Raw genomic sequence first — 22592 nt, forward strand, 5'->3', positions numbered from 1 at the left:
GGATACATTGAAAATGAAACATTTTTTATCATTTTAATATTTTCTTTTTCTTTTTTCATGTGATTTTAAAGGGCAAATTTGAATCTCCGGTAAGCACATTTTCATCACCTTCATTTTAGTCCATCCAAGTTTATGTTCTCTGCCCCCATGCTACTTCCATTTTCATTCATTTCACTACATGCACCCTCAGAATCAGATATCTCCTTTGAAAGTTAATTTCGGGTGCTCAAAGAATCGTCCAAATGATGTGAAGACTATGTTGCATCATTTTAGATTTCAATGTAGTGGCTGATTTTGTGACCATCAAATAGAAGCTTTGGTGGAATGGTGTTTAGGTCTCACACATTGTTTGAGGATATGGGGAAGAGCATACTTCTCTGCACCTGCCGGTTAGTCATGTTCACTAATCACTATGTGTTTGTCATAATGCCTAAGAATGGTGAAATTTTTTTATATTTTAAATGTATTGATTTTTTGGTATCTAGCTGAACTTTCAACAGAAAATTATGCTTCATTAGTTTGGACCCTTGAAAAGATTTTCTCCTGTCTTTCATCGATCTGAATGTGTCTTCTACTATTGAGTTCTGATCATGAAGACAGTTTCAGGCCCATTTGAATTAGGAATAGGAAGATTATACATCCAATCTCTTAGTGAACATGCATCTCAAAACTTCACACCTTCAACACTAAAAGAATATTGCAATTGATAACATCAAATCAATATATCTAATTGTATGTGTTAATAACTAAAAAAATATATATATTCACTTTTTTATATATTTCAATGATTTTCATAATCTCTCAATATTGCTGTATCTGTGATACTGATCAACTATCTATAATAGAATTCACTTTTTCTCTCAAACTCTACTTAGTTGACTTGTAATTCTAATCCAGGAATCTAGAAATCTTCTGACTAACTGTTGTTATCTGGCTCTCTTATTATTATTATAAATTATAGTATAAAAAGCATATTAATATTATCATTAAGTTATATTTTTAAATGCTTTATGATATGATTCACATTCATAATTTTGTTTGTAAGAATGCTCCAAACAACACACCAGATCCCATGAATTTGACATAATATAGAAAGAGAATGAAATCCATTGACTTTGCCTCAACCAATTTGATCAATTCATTGATTTTCATAGTAAATGCCTAAACTAATCTTTTATATCCCAATCATGAACAAAAATCCCCAATGCTAAGTAACTGCTTCCCTCTTACTACAGAGCACTAACCCCCAGTATACATTGCAAATGAGGAAGAACTCACACTAGTATATTGCTATTGTAGAGGCCTTTTTTATTATGGATGTTGGGAAATCTCTCTACTATTGATTCAACAGTTAAAATCAATTCTGACAAGAAGCTTCTCTGGTAGCATGTTTGGATAACCTTCTCTTTCCTCTGAATCAATTCTGAAACACAAAAACTTCAATCCATAATTGACTCTGGCTTTAAAATCGATTGTAGAACAATTTCCAAACCTGCATTGAATAGCAGCTTATGGATTTCAGAACTGATTCTGACGAGAGAGAAGTTGATCCAAACATGCCACAATCATTCGAGGAAACCAGTTCTTGTGAGCACAGCATTCCTCAGTTTGCTGAGATCCCTACCTTTGAGGGTTCTCCCAACACCTTCTAAGACAGAAAATGAGGATATATGGCTCCTTGCAAGCCTTTTAGCGATAAACTCATGTGGGGGAAGCTTGGAATCATACTCATCATCCTCATCACTATCCCCGCCATCAACTTCATCATCAACAACAGAATGATGTGCATCATAAGAATCAAGCCTTGAACCACTTCTGAAGGCCTTTTTCTGGTTGTTATCATCATCATTCCTATGAACCTTGGACCAGTCAGGAATGTTGACAGGTGCTGATTGCTGAAGAATCTTGACTTCATGGGAGGAACTAGCACTGTTGCTGCTGCAATTTGAAATCCTTCTTGGGATCATCCTTGATGCAGTTGGGATGGGCCTAGGAGCAGGAAGAGGAGAAGGTTCCTTCTCTTTGGGCTTGAGAACTCCAGAGCTAGAATCAGGTTTGTTTTGTAGAACATCCCAAATTTCTTCTTCTTCAAAGTCTCCATCTCTCAAGGATTTCCAAATCCCACTGTGCTGCCTCATTGCACTTTGTTTCTCTTCCATAACAAATTCCTGCACAGATTTACACAACACTAATCAGAAAAACTTTCCACAAGGGATTGGTTTTTTTTTTTTTTGATAAGCCATGGTATGAATATATTGAATATGAAGTACAAGGGGTACTTCTCACAAGGGATTGAATTAGGTTCCTTTGTCTATTCCAATCCAAAGTCTGATCAATTTTTTTACAAATTGAACAAAAGCCAGAAGAAAGAAAGGAGAAGATTCAAAAGTTGAGGGGAGAGAGAAGCAATGAAATCAAAGGAGCCTATAATACAGTATGATATCTGATATTTCTTTAAAGAAAACAGAAACTAGCTTTTTTTCACTGGAATCAGATGCTTTAATTTCAACAACCCAACTTTATATTGATTCTACAGTAGTTTTCTGGAATATGCAAAGCAAAATTCAGTTGAAACTATAGAGCTGAGTCAGTTTCAATTCTGATACCAGAATCTGAATTTGACAATGATCCTACTATTTCCCAATTCAAAAGTGTTCCATACCTCTGTATATTTGCAGGTTATAGCTAAAATGTGATGTGAAGAACCAGCTGCAAGTCCTCAAGGGGAAAAAATTAGACAACCCTCAAACTTGTCCTTGGTAATTTTTGTCCTTAGCTATCTAATATCATATGATGCTTAATAGTGTAAAGGAACAAGAAATAGTGAGTCTTATATAGTGGATGTTTAGTTTTTTTTTTTGCCATTCTGATCTGATAACATTTAATGTATTGATTTATTACTATTGACTTCTAGTGGAGCATTAAGGTTTGAATAATTAAATGTGAGTAAATGATGGTACGTAATAATTTTCCAAAGCCTTTAACGTTTCTAATAAATGCATTGACATACAAGTACAATGTATTTAAAACAATTGAATTTTAATTAATAATTATTATAACTATATAAATCACGTTATTTGCATTAAAGCTTCTCAACTTGAATAATATTTCGTCAATATCATCAATACTTTATCCACATAATTAAACTAATAGTTATAAGGGTTGTCTAAATCACCCATGAAAATGATTTCACCTTATTCTAGATTTACCAATAGAATTTCAGATAAATGAGTAATGAATTTTATAACTTATTTATTTATTTTTTATAAATAATCCAATCGATAAACAAGGGTGAGGTAAAATCACTCTTAGAAAACCCTATATATATAAGTATAATAATATTTTTTTATATTATTAGTTTAATTATGCATGTAAATATTTTTATTTAATAATTGAGATACTTCATAATATTAAATATAATCAAATTTATTTTAAATTTGACTAAAATATTAATATTAATTAATAAATTATTTTAAAATAAATTTTTATGTACACCCTCCGGTCACATATATAAGCAAAGTAAACATTTTAGATTCATTCATTTAATGAACGTATCTAGTCATTAATACTGACTAGATACATTCATTAAATGAATGAACCTAAAATGTTTTTTTTTTTGCTTATATATGTGACCGGAGGGTGTAATAATGAATGAAAACTAAAATTATATCATTAAATAGTTTAAATACTTAATAATAACAATAAATAAATTAAATACCTCTAGTTTCTTGCAGCTGTTTTATTATGCTTTCTTTTTTTCTGTTTCTGTTATGAACTTTCTAAAACTCACAAGGGAGAGTTTTTGTTCCCTTGACCTTTATTTTAATCTATGATATGTTTCTCTATTCAGAAAAAAAAAAAAAAAAAATTAAAGATAATATATTAAGTTTTTACTTAACCATTTATAATTTCAAAAATTATTTGCTAGTATTTTAATCCAATTATCATTTTTTTATGTACATCAGAAAGATAAATTGCGCCCGCCAGGATTCGATCCCTGCACCTCCCCCTATCCAACTCAAATGTCACCCAGCTCCTACCACATGAGCTATCATACGGAGAATATTACTTGGAATAAATTAAAATTAGTATTTAATATTTTAATATTTAGTTATATTCTAGAAGCTTAAAGTATATCTAACTTTTTAATAGAAATATCAATATTTTCTCAAATCAACTTTATCAACATATAGATAAAAATTCCAAATTTTCATTTTTTTTTTGGAAATTTTAATTATATATAAGTCATTAATTGCATTAATATTTTTAACATAAATGATATTAATTAATTTTCTCATCAATACTTTCTCATGTAACTATTAAATATATATTAATAGATTTCAAATTACATACTTTTTTTTTGTTACATATGGAAAGAAGAAATATTCAATACTTTAATTATATATAAGTATTCAATGTATTTGAATTTAACTAAAAAATTATTAATAAATTTTTCATTAATAATATATAGACTCATTAAATAATTTGAGAATAGTTTATTAAAATAGATATTTAAAATAAAATATCATTAAAAATTAAAATGTATAATTTTCATATATTTTTAATTAATATAGTAATTTTTTTTTATTTAATCATTAATAAAATTTGATATAAGTAATAGTTCAAAATATTTAAAATTATTAACTAAAATAATAACTTATATATATTATCATAATATTTTCATTTACTAGTCAAATATTGACAATTATTTTAATATTTTAATTATATTAGCAGTTTTATATTAATTATATTTTGACATATAGTTTTATATTTGCATTATATATAAGCAGTATAAATATATTCTAATTTTAATATTAAATAATTGATATATGTTTTTTGACAGCCAAAAGTAGATTTTCATTGATATAAACAAGCCATATCCGACTGAATACAAACATTAAAACAAACCGGGAGATCATCAATCCAAACTCCACCTGGGTGATCTACAACATACTTAGCTAAACTATGGGCTACATTATGCTATTAACATGGGCAAAAGAAATCGAGCTAAATTAGAAGATAAACGGTGAATCTCTAACACAATCAGGGAAATGTATGATAAATTACACCATACAAGGATTGACCACTAGACCTTCCCCTCCTCAATTTATATAGTATAGTTTCATTAAGGCTTAATAGCACTTTTGGTCCCTCATTTATCACAATTTAGCAGTTCTGAGTCATCATGAAATTTTTTATTAGCCTACAATATCCCTCACGTTTACTAATTGTTGCACTTTTGGCTTTCCGTCAACTTCCATCCAATTTTTGATGGTTTTCGATTAAAAAATCAATTAAAAAAAACTAGTAACCATAAAATTATTAATTAGAAAACATAAAACTATTATTCTAGCCTTATTTTTCAATTAAAAACCGTTAAATATTGGATGAAAGTTGACAAAAGATCAAAACTGCAACAGTTAGTAAACGTGAGGGACGTTGTAGGCTGATAAACTCCTTGAGGTACCAGAACTGTCAAATCGTGACATGTGAGAGACAAAAAAATGTTGTAAGCCTTTCATTAATAATAACTAATATAATCAATATTTTTTTAAAAAATTTCAATATTTTTTTGGAAGTCGAAATATATGGAATATGATAAAAAAGGAGAGGCTAAACTCAGGAATAGGACAATGAGGATATAAAAACCAAAACCTCATACATCCAATGAAATACACAACCACTGAACCACCTTAAAAGATATAAACAATAAGAACCTCTCAAAATAAAAGAGCAAAGCCCAAAGGAACCATAATCGAAGACCTAAACCAGCAGAACCAAAGGCAATACCAAGAGATGTATCGACACTCAAGGCGGTCACCACTCCTCAATTTCCTGTGCTAGGTCGTGAATAACCGTTTCGTCTCCACCTTCAAAATTACAATCCATAAGCTTACCATTTTCAATATTATATCACATATAAATAACCATATAGTTGCCAAAGTGTAATTATATGGAGAGGTTTAATTAATTATATGGTTTGAATAAACTGTGAGTAAATATATGGTCTTGCATAAAATTTCCAAAGCCTTAAACCTTATGCTGTTTTTTTTGGTGACATATATGTTTTTTTTACGGTCACATATATGTTGATGTACTTAAGATTTCTAAATGAAGATCACATAAATGACGGTATAGCATTTCCCTTTCGAGACGGCTAAAAGATAAAGATTAAAGATAGGCAACTGTCAAGGAAATAGACAAAAGAGTCAAACTTTTCAACACAAGAATACAAATGCTAGGATTCTAGGAACTTGTGTAAAATAATGTAAAGCACACATCACATAAGTACACAACCATTTTGTTTTCTCTTCCTCTTTTTTATTTTTATTTTATTTTTCTTTTAGCATGATAACAGCGTATTAAGACAAATATTCTTATTTTGAAATATATGTTTGGATTAATATCAAATTAGTCTCTAATTTTATAAGTGAGTTTGATTTTAATTCATCCGAAAAAATGACATTTAGTGAGGACAATTTTATAATTATTGGTTATTTTTTACCACCACAAACGTTGTTTTTCCGTCGATGAACTAAATCAAAATCGCTTATAAAATCAGAGACTAATTTGACTATTAATCCTATCTCTTATATAATCATTTTCCTTAATATTTCTCTTTTTCTATGATATCATATCATCTACTTTGTTATTTTTACCCCTTTTACACTAGTTTAGGTGTAAATAGTAAATACCCAACATTTTTTATGACAATGTCACAGTGTTGAAACCATTCATGATTCAACAACGCCACAAATTGCAATTTTTCTAACAAAACTCTGCCTTAAGGTTAAAAATCGCCACTATTTGTAAGTGTCGAATAATGTTGTCACTATGGCGTGGTAGTGTCCATATATATAAAGTAAAAAATGGTAAAACAAAACGAATATCGGGGACCGGTATCGAGGGAGAAAGAGGACCAGCCCACGGGAAACTATAAATTTTGGCACACAGATGGCTTTGTTTGTCAAAGATTAACGAACAAAAAAATACAAAGGAAATGCTTCCTGGAACTTTCTGCTATTCAACAACAACATCGTGACCAACAACATGCACCAAGTGCCATGCCACATATGATATCAATTACACTATAATTGGACATAAAAAACAGAAAGAGTAGGAGTACTAGTATGTGAACCCTGTGTTTTTTGATATACCTCCGACATATATATGTGTTTAGCGTCTGTCATAGACAACCGTTAAAGGTGAAGAGTTCGAAACAAAAAAGATGGTAATAGCATCTATCAGGGTTTCTAACCTCGTAAAAAATAAAATACGTAATTTTGTGACAGCCTTGCGGTTGCAGTGTTCCTAAGTCTCCAAAAACCTTCAAGAAGTAGCGGAGTTTTTCTCCGCGTAATAAACACAAAACTTTGTTGGGGTCTCCCAAACTGCCAGAAAAACGTTGATTTTTACATAGTATGTTTTACCGTCACAATCAGCATGTGTCGATCGGTGGTCAATTCCATACAGAACATTATTGAAACACGATTGTTAGTGAGAGTATGCAGTGTCTTAGCCCAATCAACATCCCTTAATTACTGCCATCATTTAAAGAGAATCTTAGGCAGACAAATATGCAAAATTTCCACCATTTGAATAATTAGAGATTGCGTTCTCTCAACTCCCCCTTCTTTCATTGCAATTTCAATACAATTGGTGCAATCTTTTCAAAAAAAGATGTTGTAAACAAGTTAATTGAAAGTGTATATGTTAAAGTCAAAATAGTTTTCAGATATAATATATATATATATTCGTCATAATTGGTTTGACTTTTCTTGTCATAGGAATACTGCATACTTGAAAATCATTTTATAATTAAGAGTAGTTTTTGGGTTTCAGAATTAATATCAATGAGTGAAAAACTGACCCAAACATACTAATACTAGTCTAATTCCATTTTGTAAAATTAATTCAGTTGACTGTTGTTGTCGTTACATGAATGAAGTGTAAGAATTACATATTAACTGGATCTATACTAGGAATTAGAACACCATCAGAAACAGTAATAAAACGGTAAATTGCGTACCTCTTGAAGATCCTTTTAATTTGCGGAAGCTGACACATAACTAACTATATGCGACAGAACATGATCTTCCACTTGATCTCTCACCTCTTGCAAACTGACCCGTTCGATGGAGCACAAGCTGTTAAAGAACGTCAGAGTCAAGTTGGGATCCTGCCCTCTATTAATACAACATGAAAAACCTAATGTTCATCCATCATGAATATTAGGCTCATTGGGCCCTACACAAAAGCTTACGCACACTTGTCAATTGGGCTCAACCCAATAAACTTATATCCACATGGCGATTCCCAAAATAACTCACAAGGATCACATTAACACATGGACTCACAAGGACAAATATATTAGGTAACATTCAACTCATTTTAATAAAATACAAAACTCATCAATCAATATAAGCCCAAATTAGAATAAAATTCTAACATTCTCCCACTTGGGCGATATTGATTGATTTTTATTTATTTTTCAAATTCATTTTTTATAAACGACTCTTGAGTTGAACAACTGTGGCTACATAAACAACCTGATATAATCACCACAAAATACATGACCATCACAGCCAACAAAATCATTAGCTAAGAGTCATAAGCAAAGATAAATCATTCCAAGTTTAGTTCACCTATAACTACATAACCAACAATCTCATTAACATGATCATAACACAAGTGTGCAGTGTAGGTACACAACATAACATAGTATGTGATCATCATTTTCATGCTATCGTGTATAGATCCACATTGTATCTTCCCAAGAAAATACAATCAATCTTGCCAAGAGATTACAAACAAGTTTCTCATGAAACATCATTTCCATATAGGAAACCAACATCTTTCAAATGAAAGATCAAATGTTTTCCACCAAGAAAACATCAACATCTCCCCAAGGAGAAAATAAACATGTTTCACATTTCACAAGAAACATCAACATCTCCCCCAAGGAGACAGTAAACATGTTTTATATTAAACATCGTTCCTTAAAAGGAACAAAACATCTTAGGGAATTGTTATTCAGACCCCCCACCCCTATTTAGACCCCTCAAAATTGGGAATTGTCCAAAATGCCCCTGTTTAAAAAATAAACTTCCCACTTTCCCCACTAACCTCCCCTCCCACTTCTCCCACTTCTTCAAACTTCTGAAACCCCCTCCCCACCCCTCCCCCAAACACAATTCACTCATTCAAAATCTCCCTCCCTCTCTCACGCATATCCTCCACTGCCTCTGCCTGCCGCCGCCATCGCCAGCGACACCGCAACCGTGTGGAGTCGCCGCCACCCCCATCTCCACCTTCTGCTGCAAACAGCCCAACATTCTTCCCGGAACCCAGGTTCGTTACGCGACCTGACCCATTCTATTATGGTTTTGATCGCACCTTGTAGATGCGTCTGTGTCGTAGCTTTAAGGTGCGTATTTAGAATGCACGCACCTTAATGGTGCACTTGATACGCACCTTTAAGGGGCGACATAGACGCACCCTGAGAGTGCGTCATAGACCATTATCTGTCAAAACTTCAATGCTATGTTTTTGTTCTGTTTTGAGTCTTATGTTTCCAATGTTGGTTCAGATATAGCAAGAACAAAGAATTTGAATGTGCCACCGGCCAATGAAAGGAGAACCCCCCCCCCCCCGCGACATCGGTACGTAAGGCTCGTGAAGTCGCTGCCTTACGAAAGAAAGAAGAAGCACGTAAAAGGCGTGACGAGGCAACCCGTAAAAAGCGTGCAGGTAGTGCAATGACTGCTGCCAGTGCAGTACAGGAGCTTGAACCTGAACAAGTACATGAGCCTGATGATGATATGGTTGATGCAGAACAGGGTTCTGGTGAAGGAGAGGAGGAGAGTTCTGGTAAAGAAGAGGAGGAGGAGGAGGACGGGGATGCACAAGCGAATCAAGGTGAGGAAGATGATGATGATGACATATTCTTTCCTGGGGGGCCTTATGACAATACCTTGCTGAAGAGCTTCAAACAACATATATCACTAGAGGTGTGGAAGCATTACAAGAAACCTGCTGAAGTGCTTGATAGGGGTGTCTTGAAAACCTTCCACCATGAGAATGCTATGCTTGAGAATGATAAGAAGAAGCATAACGATGTGAAAAAATGCTTTTCGACTTATGTAAAGGGAAGGGTTGAGGCTGCTGGTCTATTGCCTTTGTTGACATGCAACCTTCCCTCTGTTGACAAGACCATGCTAACAACGTTTGTGGAGAGATGGCAGCCGGAGACATCCTCTTTCCATATGCCATTTGGGGAGATGACCATCACATTGGATGATGTTAGTTCTTTCCTACACATTCCTGTGAAGGGAAAATTCTTCACTCTCCCAGTCATGACTCGTGAAGATGCAGCTAGTGCATTGCATAGGCAGCTTGGTGTTACACAAGCTGATGCTGAAGAGGAGATCCGGAAGTCCTTAGGACCTTATGCTCGTTATACATGGTTGTTGAAGGTGGCTGAGGACATGACTAAGGAAGGGAAGACCAAGAAAGCTGCTAGAGCCTTCTTGCTGCGTTTGGTGGGGATGACGATCTTCTGTGGGAAGACAAACAACAAGGTGGATGTTGCATATTTGGGGATGTTCATGGACTTGGAAAAGGTTGGGGAGTATGCATGGGGCGCCATGGCATTGACTTTCCTTTATGACCAGCTGAAGGACGCCACCAAGGTCTGCACCACTAGTCTTGGAGGATACTTAAATCTGTTTCAGGTATGATTCTACAAAATTTAGTTAAATTGTAATTAACGTAATTTAAGGTATCACATTTTGATGTATGATTATTTGATTACAGGCATGGATATTTGAGCACTTCCCTGCTTCATTGTTTGATAGAAACCTGAACAGGAAATACAATGAGAAAGACCCGCGAGCTTGCAAATGGGTCACCAAGAGGGGGGGTGGTGGACCTGCATGCGAAGAGGCTAATCTTAGATGACCTTAGGGATAACAATATTATATGGACTCCATATGACGGGCATAGAGTGGATTGGCCCTTTCAGCATGAGTGTCTTTACAGTGGGTGGATTCGACATTCAGGCATCATCCGACCATATCTGCCAGAGCGTGTGTTGAGGCAGTTCCATATGCTCCAGGATCAACCCAATTTACCACCGGCAAACATTCCCCCTGTTGAGGATATTGATGAGAGGTTTGAGAACATGGCTCATTGCGTGGCTGCACAACATACTGACACGCCAACGACAACGCCTCGCTACTTTGAGTGGTACAAGTCAATCTCACACCGCTTTGTGGTCCCTCCTAAAACAAGAGGTCCTGTGGCAGTAACTCTTGTGGTAAGGATCAATAATTTAATGACTAGTTTGATTTTGTTTATGTTACAATTTATGATTCTGTTTCATTGTTGCTTGTAGGATGTTCTCGAACAATTATGGGAGTTGAGTGATATCACAGTTGACCCCAGTGAGACCCCTCAGCTGATCCTCGAGGCAAACCAGCGTATGCGAGATATCATAATGCAGCACTTAGAGTATGGAGGTGATGATGATGACAGTGACAGTTGCAATGGAGTTGCACCTCATGGTGGTGGTGGCCCTGACAGAAAGAAGAAAGGAAAAACATCTACCTCGAAGACTAGTTAGGTCTAGTGTTTTATGATTAATTTATGGATGACTGTATTGAAGACAAATTACTTTTCACGTAGGTTGTGTTTAAAACACAAGTTATGTTGTGATGTGATTAATTTAGTCTCCAATTGTTGTGTTTTGTACCATTTACTGCTATGTTTTTTATCATGTTCTGTTTTTGTACCATTTACTGTTTTAATTTTTATGTTTTGCCTGAAACGTTTTTGTTGCAGAGTTCACTTGTTCACGCACTCTCAGGGTGCGTGAACATCGCACCATGTAGGTGTTCTCGTGACGCACTCTCAAAGTGCGTAATAAGAATCGCACACTAAGGGTGCGTCAAAGTCGTACCCTAACGATGCGTCAAAGACGCTCCATGAGAGTGCGTTATGTTACAAAATGTATGTTCTAACAGTAACTTTAAGGCCAGGGTCCCTGTACATTACAGAAGTTCTGAATTAATCGCACTCTTAGGGTGCGTCGTAGACGCTTCTACAGGGTGCGTCTTAGACGCTCCTTGTAGAAGCGGCTAGGACGCACCCTGAGAGTGCGATTTTAAACTCGAAACCTGAAACAGATCTGAAACAGAAACATGATGAAACAGAAATGAACAGAAACATATCCAAGAAAATGACTTTATTCATAATTTTTTGATGATACATTACAAAATTTTCGAACATACAAGTACAATGACCCCTAGACCCTAAGTCCTAAAACTAATACTTGACATATACAAGTACAATGACCCCCCATATGGGATACAATCAGGAGGGAGTCTTCTTCTTCTTCAGGTCCTCTTTCTTGGCTTCTGAGGTCCCCTTCCTTGTCTTCTCCTCCTCGGCATCCCGGATAGATCCAGTGCAACCACCTAAGCCTAGGTGAGCCTTGATGTTTCCATCACAAAAAGGAGACTCCGGAGGGCATTTTCTACGGGAGCGTGGACCTATTCTATTTAGCAACTTTGAGTGCTTTGAACAAGCAAGGATGAGCAAGGATGGTCACCCCTACATTAGCAACTTTGGCACTCTGAACTTGAAATTTCACTTTCAAAGTACTCAAAGTTGCTAATGTTGGGGATAACATTCACATAACCCCAACCACTCAAAACCCCCTAAACCAAAAGAATAACATTAAAAACAAGACATACTAAAAGCATAGAAGAGGAGGGAGGAAGAAGAGAGATTTTGTGTGAAAAATGAAGGATTGGGAAGCCCTTTTTATAGAGCTGCGGTGACCAAGGTTGTAACGACGCACTTAATGACTTATTTAATGAGTTTTACCGGTTGTTGACTCATGGTCAATGGCCGGTGCGTTTTTAACGCACTCTCAAAGTGCGTCAACAACGCACTCTCAGTCTGCGTTAGTGTCGCACTCGGAAAATGAGGTTCAAACTGCGACCATCACGCTAGTTAAAGGTGCGTTCGAAAGGGGTAATTTCGGGTTTCAGAAATTTCCTTCGGTCTAAATAGGGGTTGGGGGGGGTCTGAATAACAATTCCCAACATCTTATGGTTAAAGACCAATGTTTTCCCAAGAAAACATCACCATCTCCCCCAAGGAGACAATAAAAGTGTTTCTTAATGAAACATCATTCCATAAAAGGAACAAATCATCTTTTAGTGAAAGATTAATGTTACAAGGAAAACATAGCCATCTCCAGATATTATAATCATACCAAGGTATTATCATTCTAACATCATAATTTTTAACCATATGCATATAACTACAAAATCATGATATCCATGGGAGTTACAATTACATATAGATTTAATCTCAATTTCTAATCAACTCCCACTAACCCATCTTTTCAAGAAATCATAAACTACATAGGTTTATATAAGAGATAAATTAACAATATCACTAAACTATCACACTTTCTTAAAAAGGGAGTGTTTTGCACATCTCTCACTCTGGAATCAAAGCAATTGGCTTCTCTTTGTATTCATTTTGTCAAATTTCTTGCATGACATAAATAAAATAAAATAAAATAAAACACAAGAATATGATCTAACAATACTTGATTAGACACAATCATATTCTCTATAAACTTCAAACATACGCATGTACAACCTATTATGAGTAAAATGTATAAAGCATATTATAGCTCCCACTTTTCAAGCCAATTAACATTTTCTTGTAAAGAAGAAAATCCACTTTAAGTTTAAACTTAGCATATTCTCATGGATAAAAGTTCATATCCATCATGGCAAAAAGATGTCGATCGGTGGTCAATTCCATATAGAACATTATTGAAACACAAAATTGTTAGTGAGAGTATGCAGTGTCTTAGCCCAATCAACATCCCTTAATTACTTCCATCATTTAAAGAGAATCTTAAGCAGACAAATATGCAAAATTTCCACCATTTGAATAATTAGAGATTGCGTTCTCTCAAACGCCAACTCCCCCTTCTTTCATTGTAATTTCAATACAATTGGGGCAATCTTTTCAAAAAAAGATGTTGTAAACAAGTTATTTGAAACTGTATATGTTAAAGTCAAAATAGTTTTCAGATATAATATATATATATATATATATATTTGTCATAATTGGTTTGACTTTTCTTGTCATAGGAATACTGCATATTTGAAAATCATTTTATAATTAAGAGTACTTTCTGGATTTCAGAATTAATATCAAAAACTGATCCAAATTAAACATACTAATACTAGTCTTATTCCATTTTGTAAAATTAATTCAGTTGACTGTTGTTGTCGTTACATGAATGAAGCATGCATCATGAAACGTGTACCTTTCACAGAGCCTCTCTGTTTGGGATCACAGCAAGGTGGCAAGCAAAGAAGAAGAATGAGTGTAGTGTAAACCAAACTAGCAAGAACATTTATGCTTGTGTCTTTCTCTTCATTTCTTAGGATTCTTCCTTTGCAATTCAGAAGATGTACCAGGTTGAATACTTCTCTCAACTATGACAAATTCAAGCTATGAAAGTCTTTTCCTCACTTGTGTTTTGTTCCTAATGATTACCTTCTTTGTCTAGAGCACCAGTCTTTGTTCAGACGCCTATGCAGAGCAATTGCACCTTCTCTGATTCAAAAGTTGAATAGAAAGATGGCTACTATGGGTATGAGCATGACAACTTAGCATAATATTTTATTTCTATGATTCCGTTTTACTTCTAAATCAGTTACCACGTTTTAGAGCTCAAATGAAAACAAGTTATTATTCACACCAAAACTTAGTTCAGTTTTTAATGTGGTCAAAATTAAATCTTTTCAAGCATTATCCTACTCAGCTATTCTTGTGCTCACTATACCATTATACATTAGCAAATGCTCAAACTAAAACTGGGGTGCACTCACAAAAGAGGATCCATAATCATGAACTTCTCTGGCACCTTGATCTTCACTGACAGACAAAGCCAATATATAGCCAATCATGTAAAACTTATCATTCAAATTGTGAAGAAGGGCTCACCATTATCCAAATAGTCATGGAGAATGGAACTTGGTTTCTAGTACTGCAAGGAAAAGAAATTTAAAATAAGATACATAGTAGTGACACATCTAAAGGGTTGAGTTTGAAATTTGGAATAGGCAATACATTGTTTTATAATATTGGCTGTTAATTGATCATTAAAGAATGGGATTAGAAGCAAGAGAAGCCATGGATTTTATTGTTTTCTTTTTACATTTTCGGAAAACAAGTTGATTGAAATTGCTTCGGAAATATCAATTATTGTTCCTTTTCCAAATACCCAAAAGATAGATAATTTGAAAATTTTAGCGAAATATGTAAATCAGCAACTGAAAAGATACCAGATTGCAATTTGGACTAGGCTAAGTGCTTAGATTTCCTTTGCCTTCTTCTGGTCTTTGAATTTTACCATCCTAGAAAATGTAGCTCTTTCTTTATTATCCCAATCACTGTGAGTATGAAACAAAATTTTAATTATCCTCTCCACAATTTAGCTTCTGAAGATGTATTCAAGGAAATATTGACAAGTCTTCCCAAACCTGGAGGTGGTGAATATGGAAAGTTTTATAGTTTGCCTGCTTTGAATGATCCTAGAATTGGTAAGAACTAACAACTCTCTCTTGACGAGTATGACTTCAATCTTACAAGAAAATAATATAGATATACATGTACCTATTGCTCCGTGCCTGTGTTTTGATTAATTGTAACTAAGTTGTCTATTTGGCATAGTGAAGATAGACTGCCATACTCTATAAGGATACTTCTAGAATCTGCCATACGAAATTGTGACAACTTCAAAGTGACTCAGAATGATGTTGAGAATATTATTGATTGGGAGAACAGCTCGCAAAGGCAAACTGAAATTCCCTTCATGCCTGCTCGTGTTCTACTGCAGGTTCGTTCCACTTTCATGAATGGTTCTTCCTTGATTTGAAAGTCTGGAATTTTTATTTTATTTTCTAATAACTAAGACAACTTCGCCTATGATGATGCATAGCCGGGTCCTAAACCCGGTTATATGAGGAAGGTTGTGTTAGACATGCGATAGCCAATGTAAAACTGGTCGTATCTTTAATATGGATCAAGTGATATATAGCCGGCCTCACTTAGTTGTATAAGACTTTCGTTGTTCGTTGTCGTTATTGTTGTTCTAAATCTAATAACTAAGACAGTTGCTTTTGTTGACAAGGATGCTACTGGAGTTCCAGCTCTCGTTGATCTAGCTTCTATGAGGGATGCAATGAAGAATCTTGGTGGGGATCCTAACAAGATCAGCCCTTTGGTTTGTGACCAATATACTATATATTAGCATTTTTCTATTTTCCTAGTGAATGTATTTATAATGAATTTGATTAATCAAGATGACATATACATGTAGTGTTGCACTCTATAAAATCACCAACTTGTTGGAATTTTGTTGAGTAATATGGACTTATTGTATGTAGGTTCTGGTAGAGCTTGTTATAGATCATTCAGTTCAGGTTGATGTAGCAAGATCACAGGATGCAGTACAAGCAAATATGGAATTTGAATTCCAAAGGAATAAAGAGAGATTTGGCTTCCTTAAATGGGGATCATCTGCTTTCCATAACTTGCTGGTTGTTCCTCCTGGATCAGGAATAGTCCACCAGGTACATCTATATATGGATGAAACACGTCTAACTGATGTAATGTAATTTTTACATGTATTGATTATTGAGCGTAAGAAAGTACAAAATGTTAAAAATGGACTCAAGTGTGACTGTGTTGAATTTGTAGGTAAATCTAGAATACCTTGGAAGGATAGTTTTCAATGTGGATGGTATTCTCTACCCTGATAGTGTGATCGGCACGGATTCACACACACCAATGATTGATGGGTTGGGAATTGCTGGCTGGGGAGTTGGAGGAATTGAAGCAGAGGCAGCCATGCTTGGCCAGGTAAAGTATGTGGAAAGAATATGGCTTACCTTCTAGTACTAATCAAGAAAAGTACATTTGATGAAATATTTGATGTAAATATTATGATCTGATCGTGAATTCGTTTGTAAATATATAAACATCTGACATTAAAGAAAAAACAACACCATGCATTTCTCTAAAACAATTTTTTCTATATGTGATTGTGATAAGTGCTTTAACATTCTTTTCTAGTTTCGGATGCCTCCATAAAAGGTTTACTTCAATTCAATCCTAAAAGCTGTAATTTTCATATGACAGCCAATGAGTATGTTATTGCCTGGTGTTGTTGGATTCAAGTTGTCTGGGAAATTGCATGGTGGAGTCACAGCTACTGACTTGGTTTTGACCGTGACCCAAATGTTGCGGCAGCATGGTGTTGTTGGCAACTTCATCGAATTTTATGGTAAGTTAATTGTTGTGAGACTTCTTAGGATAGATTCTAGCACCAATTTTCACTGCAGTTGCACAAATGCATGTCTTATTTAAACATGCCTCAGGTGAAGGCATGGGAGAAATGTCTTTGGCTGATAGGGCTACTATTGCAAATATGTGCCCTGAATATGGAGCAACAATGGCCTTCTTCCCTGTAGATAATGTGACATTGGAGTATCTTAGATTGACTGGAAGAAGTGAAGAGACAGTGAGACACTCTTACTTTTTTTTCTCCTTCAAAATAGTTTAGTTTTCTCAGTATAAAAAATTATGTAGTTGACTATTTTGCTTGCTTACAGGTTTCAATGATAGAATCATATTTATATGCAAACAGATTGTTTTATGACAGTAAGAAGGTAAAATCTTCTGTTGCATAAATAAGTAGATGTTATGATTGCAAATTATCGATCTTCGGTCATGGAGACTTTTCTTTCATCCAGGCTCACAGTGAAAGAGTATACACATCTCATTTGCAGTTGGACTTGGGAGAAGTTGAATCATGTGTTTCAGGGCCCAAAAGGTATACCTAACTAAGTGCTTGTTTGGACATCCTTATAGAATTGATTCTAGCGACAAAAGCAATTATGAGAAGACGCTACTAGATGCCAGAGCTGATCCTAAGAAAAGATAAGCTGATCCAAACATGATATAATAGCTTAATGCTTGTATTCCTTTATATTAATGCATTGTGATCCATACATTTTGAAAGGCCTCATGATCGCGTTCTCTTGAAAGACATGAAAGCAGATTGGCATGCTTGTCTTGACAACAAAGTTGGATTCAAGGTGATCTGGATCTTGCAGACAACTTTGATTTTTTAATAGATACAATATGGAAAACCCGGAAAGCAATATTTGTTTGCTTGATCATGCTGGTGAAACAATATAAACATTCACCTTCAGTAGTAACAGTTTATTCATTCAGTTAACATAGACATCCCACCACAGTGTCCATGGATCAATCATGTTGATTGTTGTGAGTGATGTTTTGACATAGAGGTTCAATTAATATATAATGTTTTATCACGTTGTCTATCTTTGTTATCTTTTTAACTGATTTTTTACTCAGTTGTTTATATTATTGGATATTTAGCAGGGGTTTGGGATATCAAAAGGAGAAAAGGATAAAGTCGTAAAGTTTTCTTTCCAAGGACATCCCGCTGAGATTAAGCATGGAAGTATTGTCATTGCAGCCATTACAAGTTGCACAAATACATCAAACCCTAGTGCAATGCTTGGGGCTGGTCTTGTTGCCAAGAAAGCTTGTGAATTAGGTTTGGAGGTTAGTCTCAAATCTCAGCACCTAAATGTAAATTTAAGGAATTTGAAATTAACATTCACTTAACTTTAATTTTAATATCAATCATGCTTTTCTTGCTTCTTATGTCAGGTTAAGCCATGGACTAAAACAAGTCTTGCTCCTGGCTCAAGGGTAGTAACAGAATATCTGATCCAGAGGTTTGACATATACCTACCCTTTTGTCTTCTTATGCGAATAAGAACACACCTGGCTTATACTTACATTTTTTTCAGTGGCCTGCAAAACTACCTAAACCAGCAAGGCTTTCACACAGTTGGCTATGGTTGCACAACTTGTATTGGGAATTCCGGAGAACTTGATGACTCATTAGCATCTGCAATTTCAGAAAATGGTACATAATGAACTGTGAGATATTCTTCTCTTTTGGGAACCTATAGCACATGCTAGATATTGATCATTCTTTACAATTCAAGTGGCTTTGATCTTATTTAAATATCAATTTTGGATCTTCATACATTTAGTTTTCATGTTCTATCTTAATCACCTGTTTTCTAGTTTAATCTTCTTTCTCCTACCTTTGTAGACATTATTGCAGCTTCTGTTCTTTCTGGAAACCGAAATTTTGAAGGCCGTATTCATCCATTAACAAAAGCCAACTACCTTGCTTCTCCCCCATTAGTTGTTGCCTATGCACTTGCTGGCACGGTTTGTCTGTATTCTTTTTCTTGCATGATATAGTGTTACCTTTAAAGTGTACTTTAGGCACATATTTTGGTGAAGATACTCAAACAATTAATAGCTTGGACATATTGAGAGTTTTTAGTTAGATATGCTTATATTTTAACTTCAGCTCAATGACAATTTCCATTTCAGGTTGATATTGATTTTAATGAAAAACCAGTAGGAACGGGAAAGAATAGAAAGAGTGTGTACCTGAAAGATATCTGGCCTAGTAATGAAGAGGTCTCTAAGGTAGAAAGAAGGTTTAAGCTATGACATTAATGTAATGATTTTTTATTTTAAGCTATAATTTTACACTTTGATAAGTATTGCTCTTAATGCTTATATAGGTTCTTCAAACTTATGTATTACCTGACATGTTCAAGAGCATTTATGAATCTATTACAAATGGTAACCCTATGTGGAGTGAGCTTTCAGTTCCTTCTTCGACTTTGTACTCATGGGACCCAAACTCCATGTACATTCATGAGCCTCCTTATTTTAAGAATATGACCATGGATCCCCCTGGTCTTCAAGGGATAGAGGATTGCTATTGCTTTCTTAAATTTGGAGATGGTATTACCACTGATCATATTTCTCCCCCTGGAAGAATCCACAAGGATAGCCCTGCTGCAGAGTACTTACTTGAGCATGGCGTGGATCACCAGGACTTCAATTCTTATGGTAGTCGGCGCGGAAATGATGAAGTGATGGTGAGAGGCACATTTTCCAGTATCCGTCTTGTGAACAAACTTCTGAATGGAGAAGTAGGTCCAAAAACTATTCACTTTCCAACAGGAGAAAAACTGTCAGTGTATGAAGCAGCAATGGTGAGTATTAATAGTTTAACAGATGGGTAAGTTTCATATGAAAAATCATTTTTAACCCATGTTACCCTGAGCCTTGACAAATCAGTAACCAAGGTGATATCTGTTTGGGTGCGGACTAAAGAGTACTTATTGAAGCCTATCTACTCGAAAAAACACTAGATAAGCTTCAGTAAATGTTCTTGGTCTATGTCCAAACAGGCTTATATTGTATCAAATGTTATTAAGCAAGAAATTGGATCTGGAGTCTTGTTGAATTAGATTATCATATGCTTCCTCTTTTAAACTATGTAGTAGATTGATTGAGACCTACTTTACAGACTAATGAATATTAATTCTAACTCATTGTATGTTTCAATCAGTTTCTTTTTCCTCATAACCAATTTTGCGGAGAAGCTTCTATGAGAATTGATTCTAACTTTATAATTATAATCAATTTAGAAAAAACATTCATGCATTTAGTATGGTCTTTTTCTATACAGAGATATAAGGCCTCTGGTCAAGGCACCATCATCTTGGCTGGAGCAGACTATGGAGCAGGAAGCTCTCGAGATTGGGCTGCTAAGGGTCCTCTGCTACTTGTGAGCATACAAAATGATGTTCACATTCACTACATTGCTTTTTCCCCCTCTTTTTCGCAAATATTTTTTCACTTGCTTTTAATTGTAGGGGGTGAAAGCAGTAATTGCAAAGAGCTATGAGAGAATTCACCGTGGTAATCTTGTTGGGATGGGGATCATTCCACTTTGCTTCAAGCCCGGTGATGATGCAGAAACACTTGAATTGACAGGCCACGAGCGTTTCACAGTTGATCTTCCAAGAAAAGTTAGTGATATAGAACCTGGTCAAGATGTTAATGTCACCACTGACACTGGCAAATCTTTTACATGCAAGCTTCGCGTTGATACAAAGGTAAATGTTGTTAGAAACATAATATAAAATCTTTCATATATCTTCACTCATCAATTTAAGCTTTTAAGACAATTAGTTCATAACGCTTCAATGACCAAGTGGTAGAGTTCAATCCTTATTACCCCTTATTCTAATAAAAAGTTGAATATCTACACAAGGCAAGTGAGTATGTGCATTATCCACAGCCGGAACGCACTAACAATTCATGTAGTTTCACTCAATAACCTAAACTTTTGGGATAGTTTGGTTTATGTCAACTCTTTCATAGAAAGATCTAATATTGATGTACTTAGTGGCTTCACTTTGATACTTATACTATGTTCTCAACTTGCAGGTGGAATTAGCATACATTGATCATGGTGGTATTCTTGCCTATGTTATCCGCAACTTGATTAACCAATGAGCTTCTTGTTCTATAGGGCTTATGTGCATTTCATTGTAGTGAGTTATGTTACATGTGTGATGTGGGGGGCACAAAACTATACACTTTAGATTGTAGTCATGGATCTCTGTAGACAATACAATATCACACTTTCCATCAGTAAAGAGATTGATGAAATTCAAATCAGCCTTCCACATTAAGGTTTCCCAATAAAACTTACAGGAGTGCTAGCAATAAACTATCACACTTTCCAACACCCTCCCCTATCCGTTGAAATTTATGTGGAATCCACTAAACCACATGAGTCTCACTCCAATTTACCACAAGCATCCCCTTCAAATAACAAGATTCTGATTCCACCATCGCCAATGCTCCCCACGACGATGGTTTCGCCGTTGAGTAATTGGTGAGCTTTGCCCGTGCCGTTTCCAATTGGGGTCTCACTGCTTCAAGAATGCGTTAAATGAAAGCCCACAACCAACACTTCTTTATCTTTTTTTCCTCACAAATCTCTTCCTTCTCTCACCTCCACTTCTTTTCCCCTCTCACCAAGTCCCAATTGAGAGCTGAGAAATAGCTTTGTTAGCTGCAATAGCTTTGCATTAGCTGTGAAATAGCTTCCAATTAGCTGAGACTAGCTGCACATTAGCTAGAAACACTTTGCTATGGATTTAGCTGCTAAATTTCTTGGCGCGTAATTAGCTAGTAGCTGCGAACCTGTGCTCTGGAATAAGCGAATTGGCTTTGCCTTAGCTGCGAACCTGTGCTGCGGAAAACTACATGGTTCGATTCAGAATATTAAGCGAATTAGCTGTGAAATCACTGGGATTAGCTAGAATTAGCTGCATCACCATTGACACTGCCAAATCTTTTAACTGTTCTTAGAAATATAATATAAAACCGTTCATATATCTTCAACTAGCTGAATACCCGTGCAATGCACGGGTGACTTTATTATTAAATTTGTGTAGTATTATCTTTTCTTTTTAAGTTTTGTAATTTTAATTGCACAAATATCTTTTAAAGAAATTTAGGATGATAATTTTACGTACGATATCTCAATTTAATATCATAAT

The 22592-nt window shown here is 35.1% G+C and overlaps 2 protein-coding genes across 2 annotated transcripts; one reads left to right on the forward strand and one right to left on the reverse strand.

Moving 5' to 3' along the window:
• Positions 1-1084: 1084 nt before the first annotated feature.
• Positions 1085-2811, reverse strand: LOC130731523 (protein S40-4-like). The gene is made up of 2 exons (XM_057583830.1): positions 2663-2811; positions 1085-2168 (listed from the first exon to the last, which is right to left on the reverse strand). The coding sequence occupies exon 2, from the start codon at positions 2157-2159 to the stop codon at positions 1566-1568; it is 594 nt and encodes a 197-aa protein (XP_057439813.1). The 5' UTR covers positions 2160-2168; positions 2663-2811; the 3' UTR covers positions 1085-1565.
• A 6947-nt stretch (positions 2812-9758) lies between these two features.
• On the forward strand, positions 9759-22410 carry LOC130732802 (aconitate hydratase, cytoplasmic-like). The gene is made up of 25 exons (XM_057584789.1): positions 9759-9870; positions 10009-10733; positions 10816-10905; positions 11024-11317; positions 11396-11618; positions 14606-14689; positions 15537-15641; positions 15777-15937; positions 16232-16324; positions 16488-16673; positions 16801-16962; positions 17242-17386; positions 17481-17623; positions 17715-17771; positions 17856-17935; positions 18125-18200; positions 18511-18696; positions 18805-18872; positions 18948-19066; positions 19259-19380; positions 19549-19647; positions 19746-20225; positions 20705-20803; positions 20892-21134; positions 21469-22410. The coding sequence occupies exons 1-25, from the start codon at positions 9759-9761 to the stop codon at positions 21535-21537; spliced, it is 4221 nt and encodes a 1406-aa protein (XP_057440772.1). The 3' UTR covers positions 21538-22410.
• The last annotated feature ends 182 nt before the right edge of the window (positions 22411-22592 follow it).

The sequence above is a fragment of the Lotus japonicus genome, chromosome 1, assembly GCF_012489685.1.
Source record: "Lotus japonicus ecotype B-129 chromosome 1, LjGifu_v1.2".
NCBI classification, from domain to species: domain Eukaryota; kingdom Viridiplantae; phylum Streptophyta; class Magnoliopsida; order Fabales; family Fabaceae; genus Lotus; species Lotus japonicus.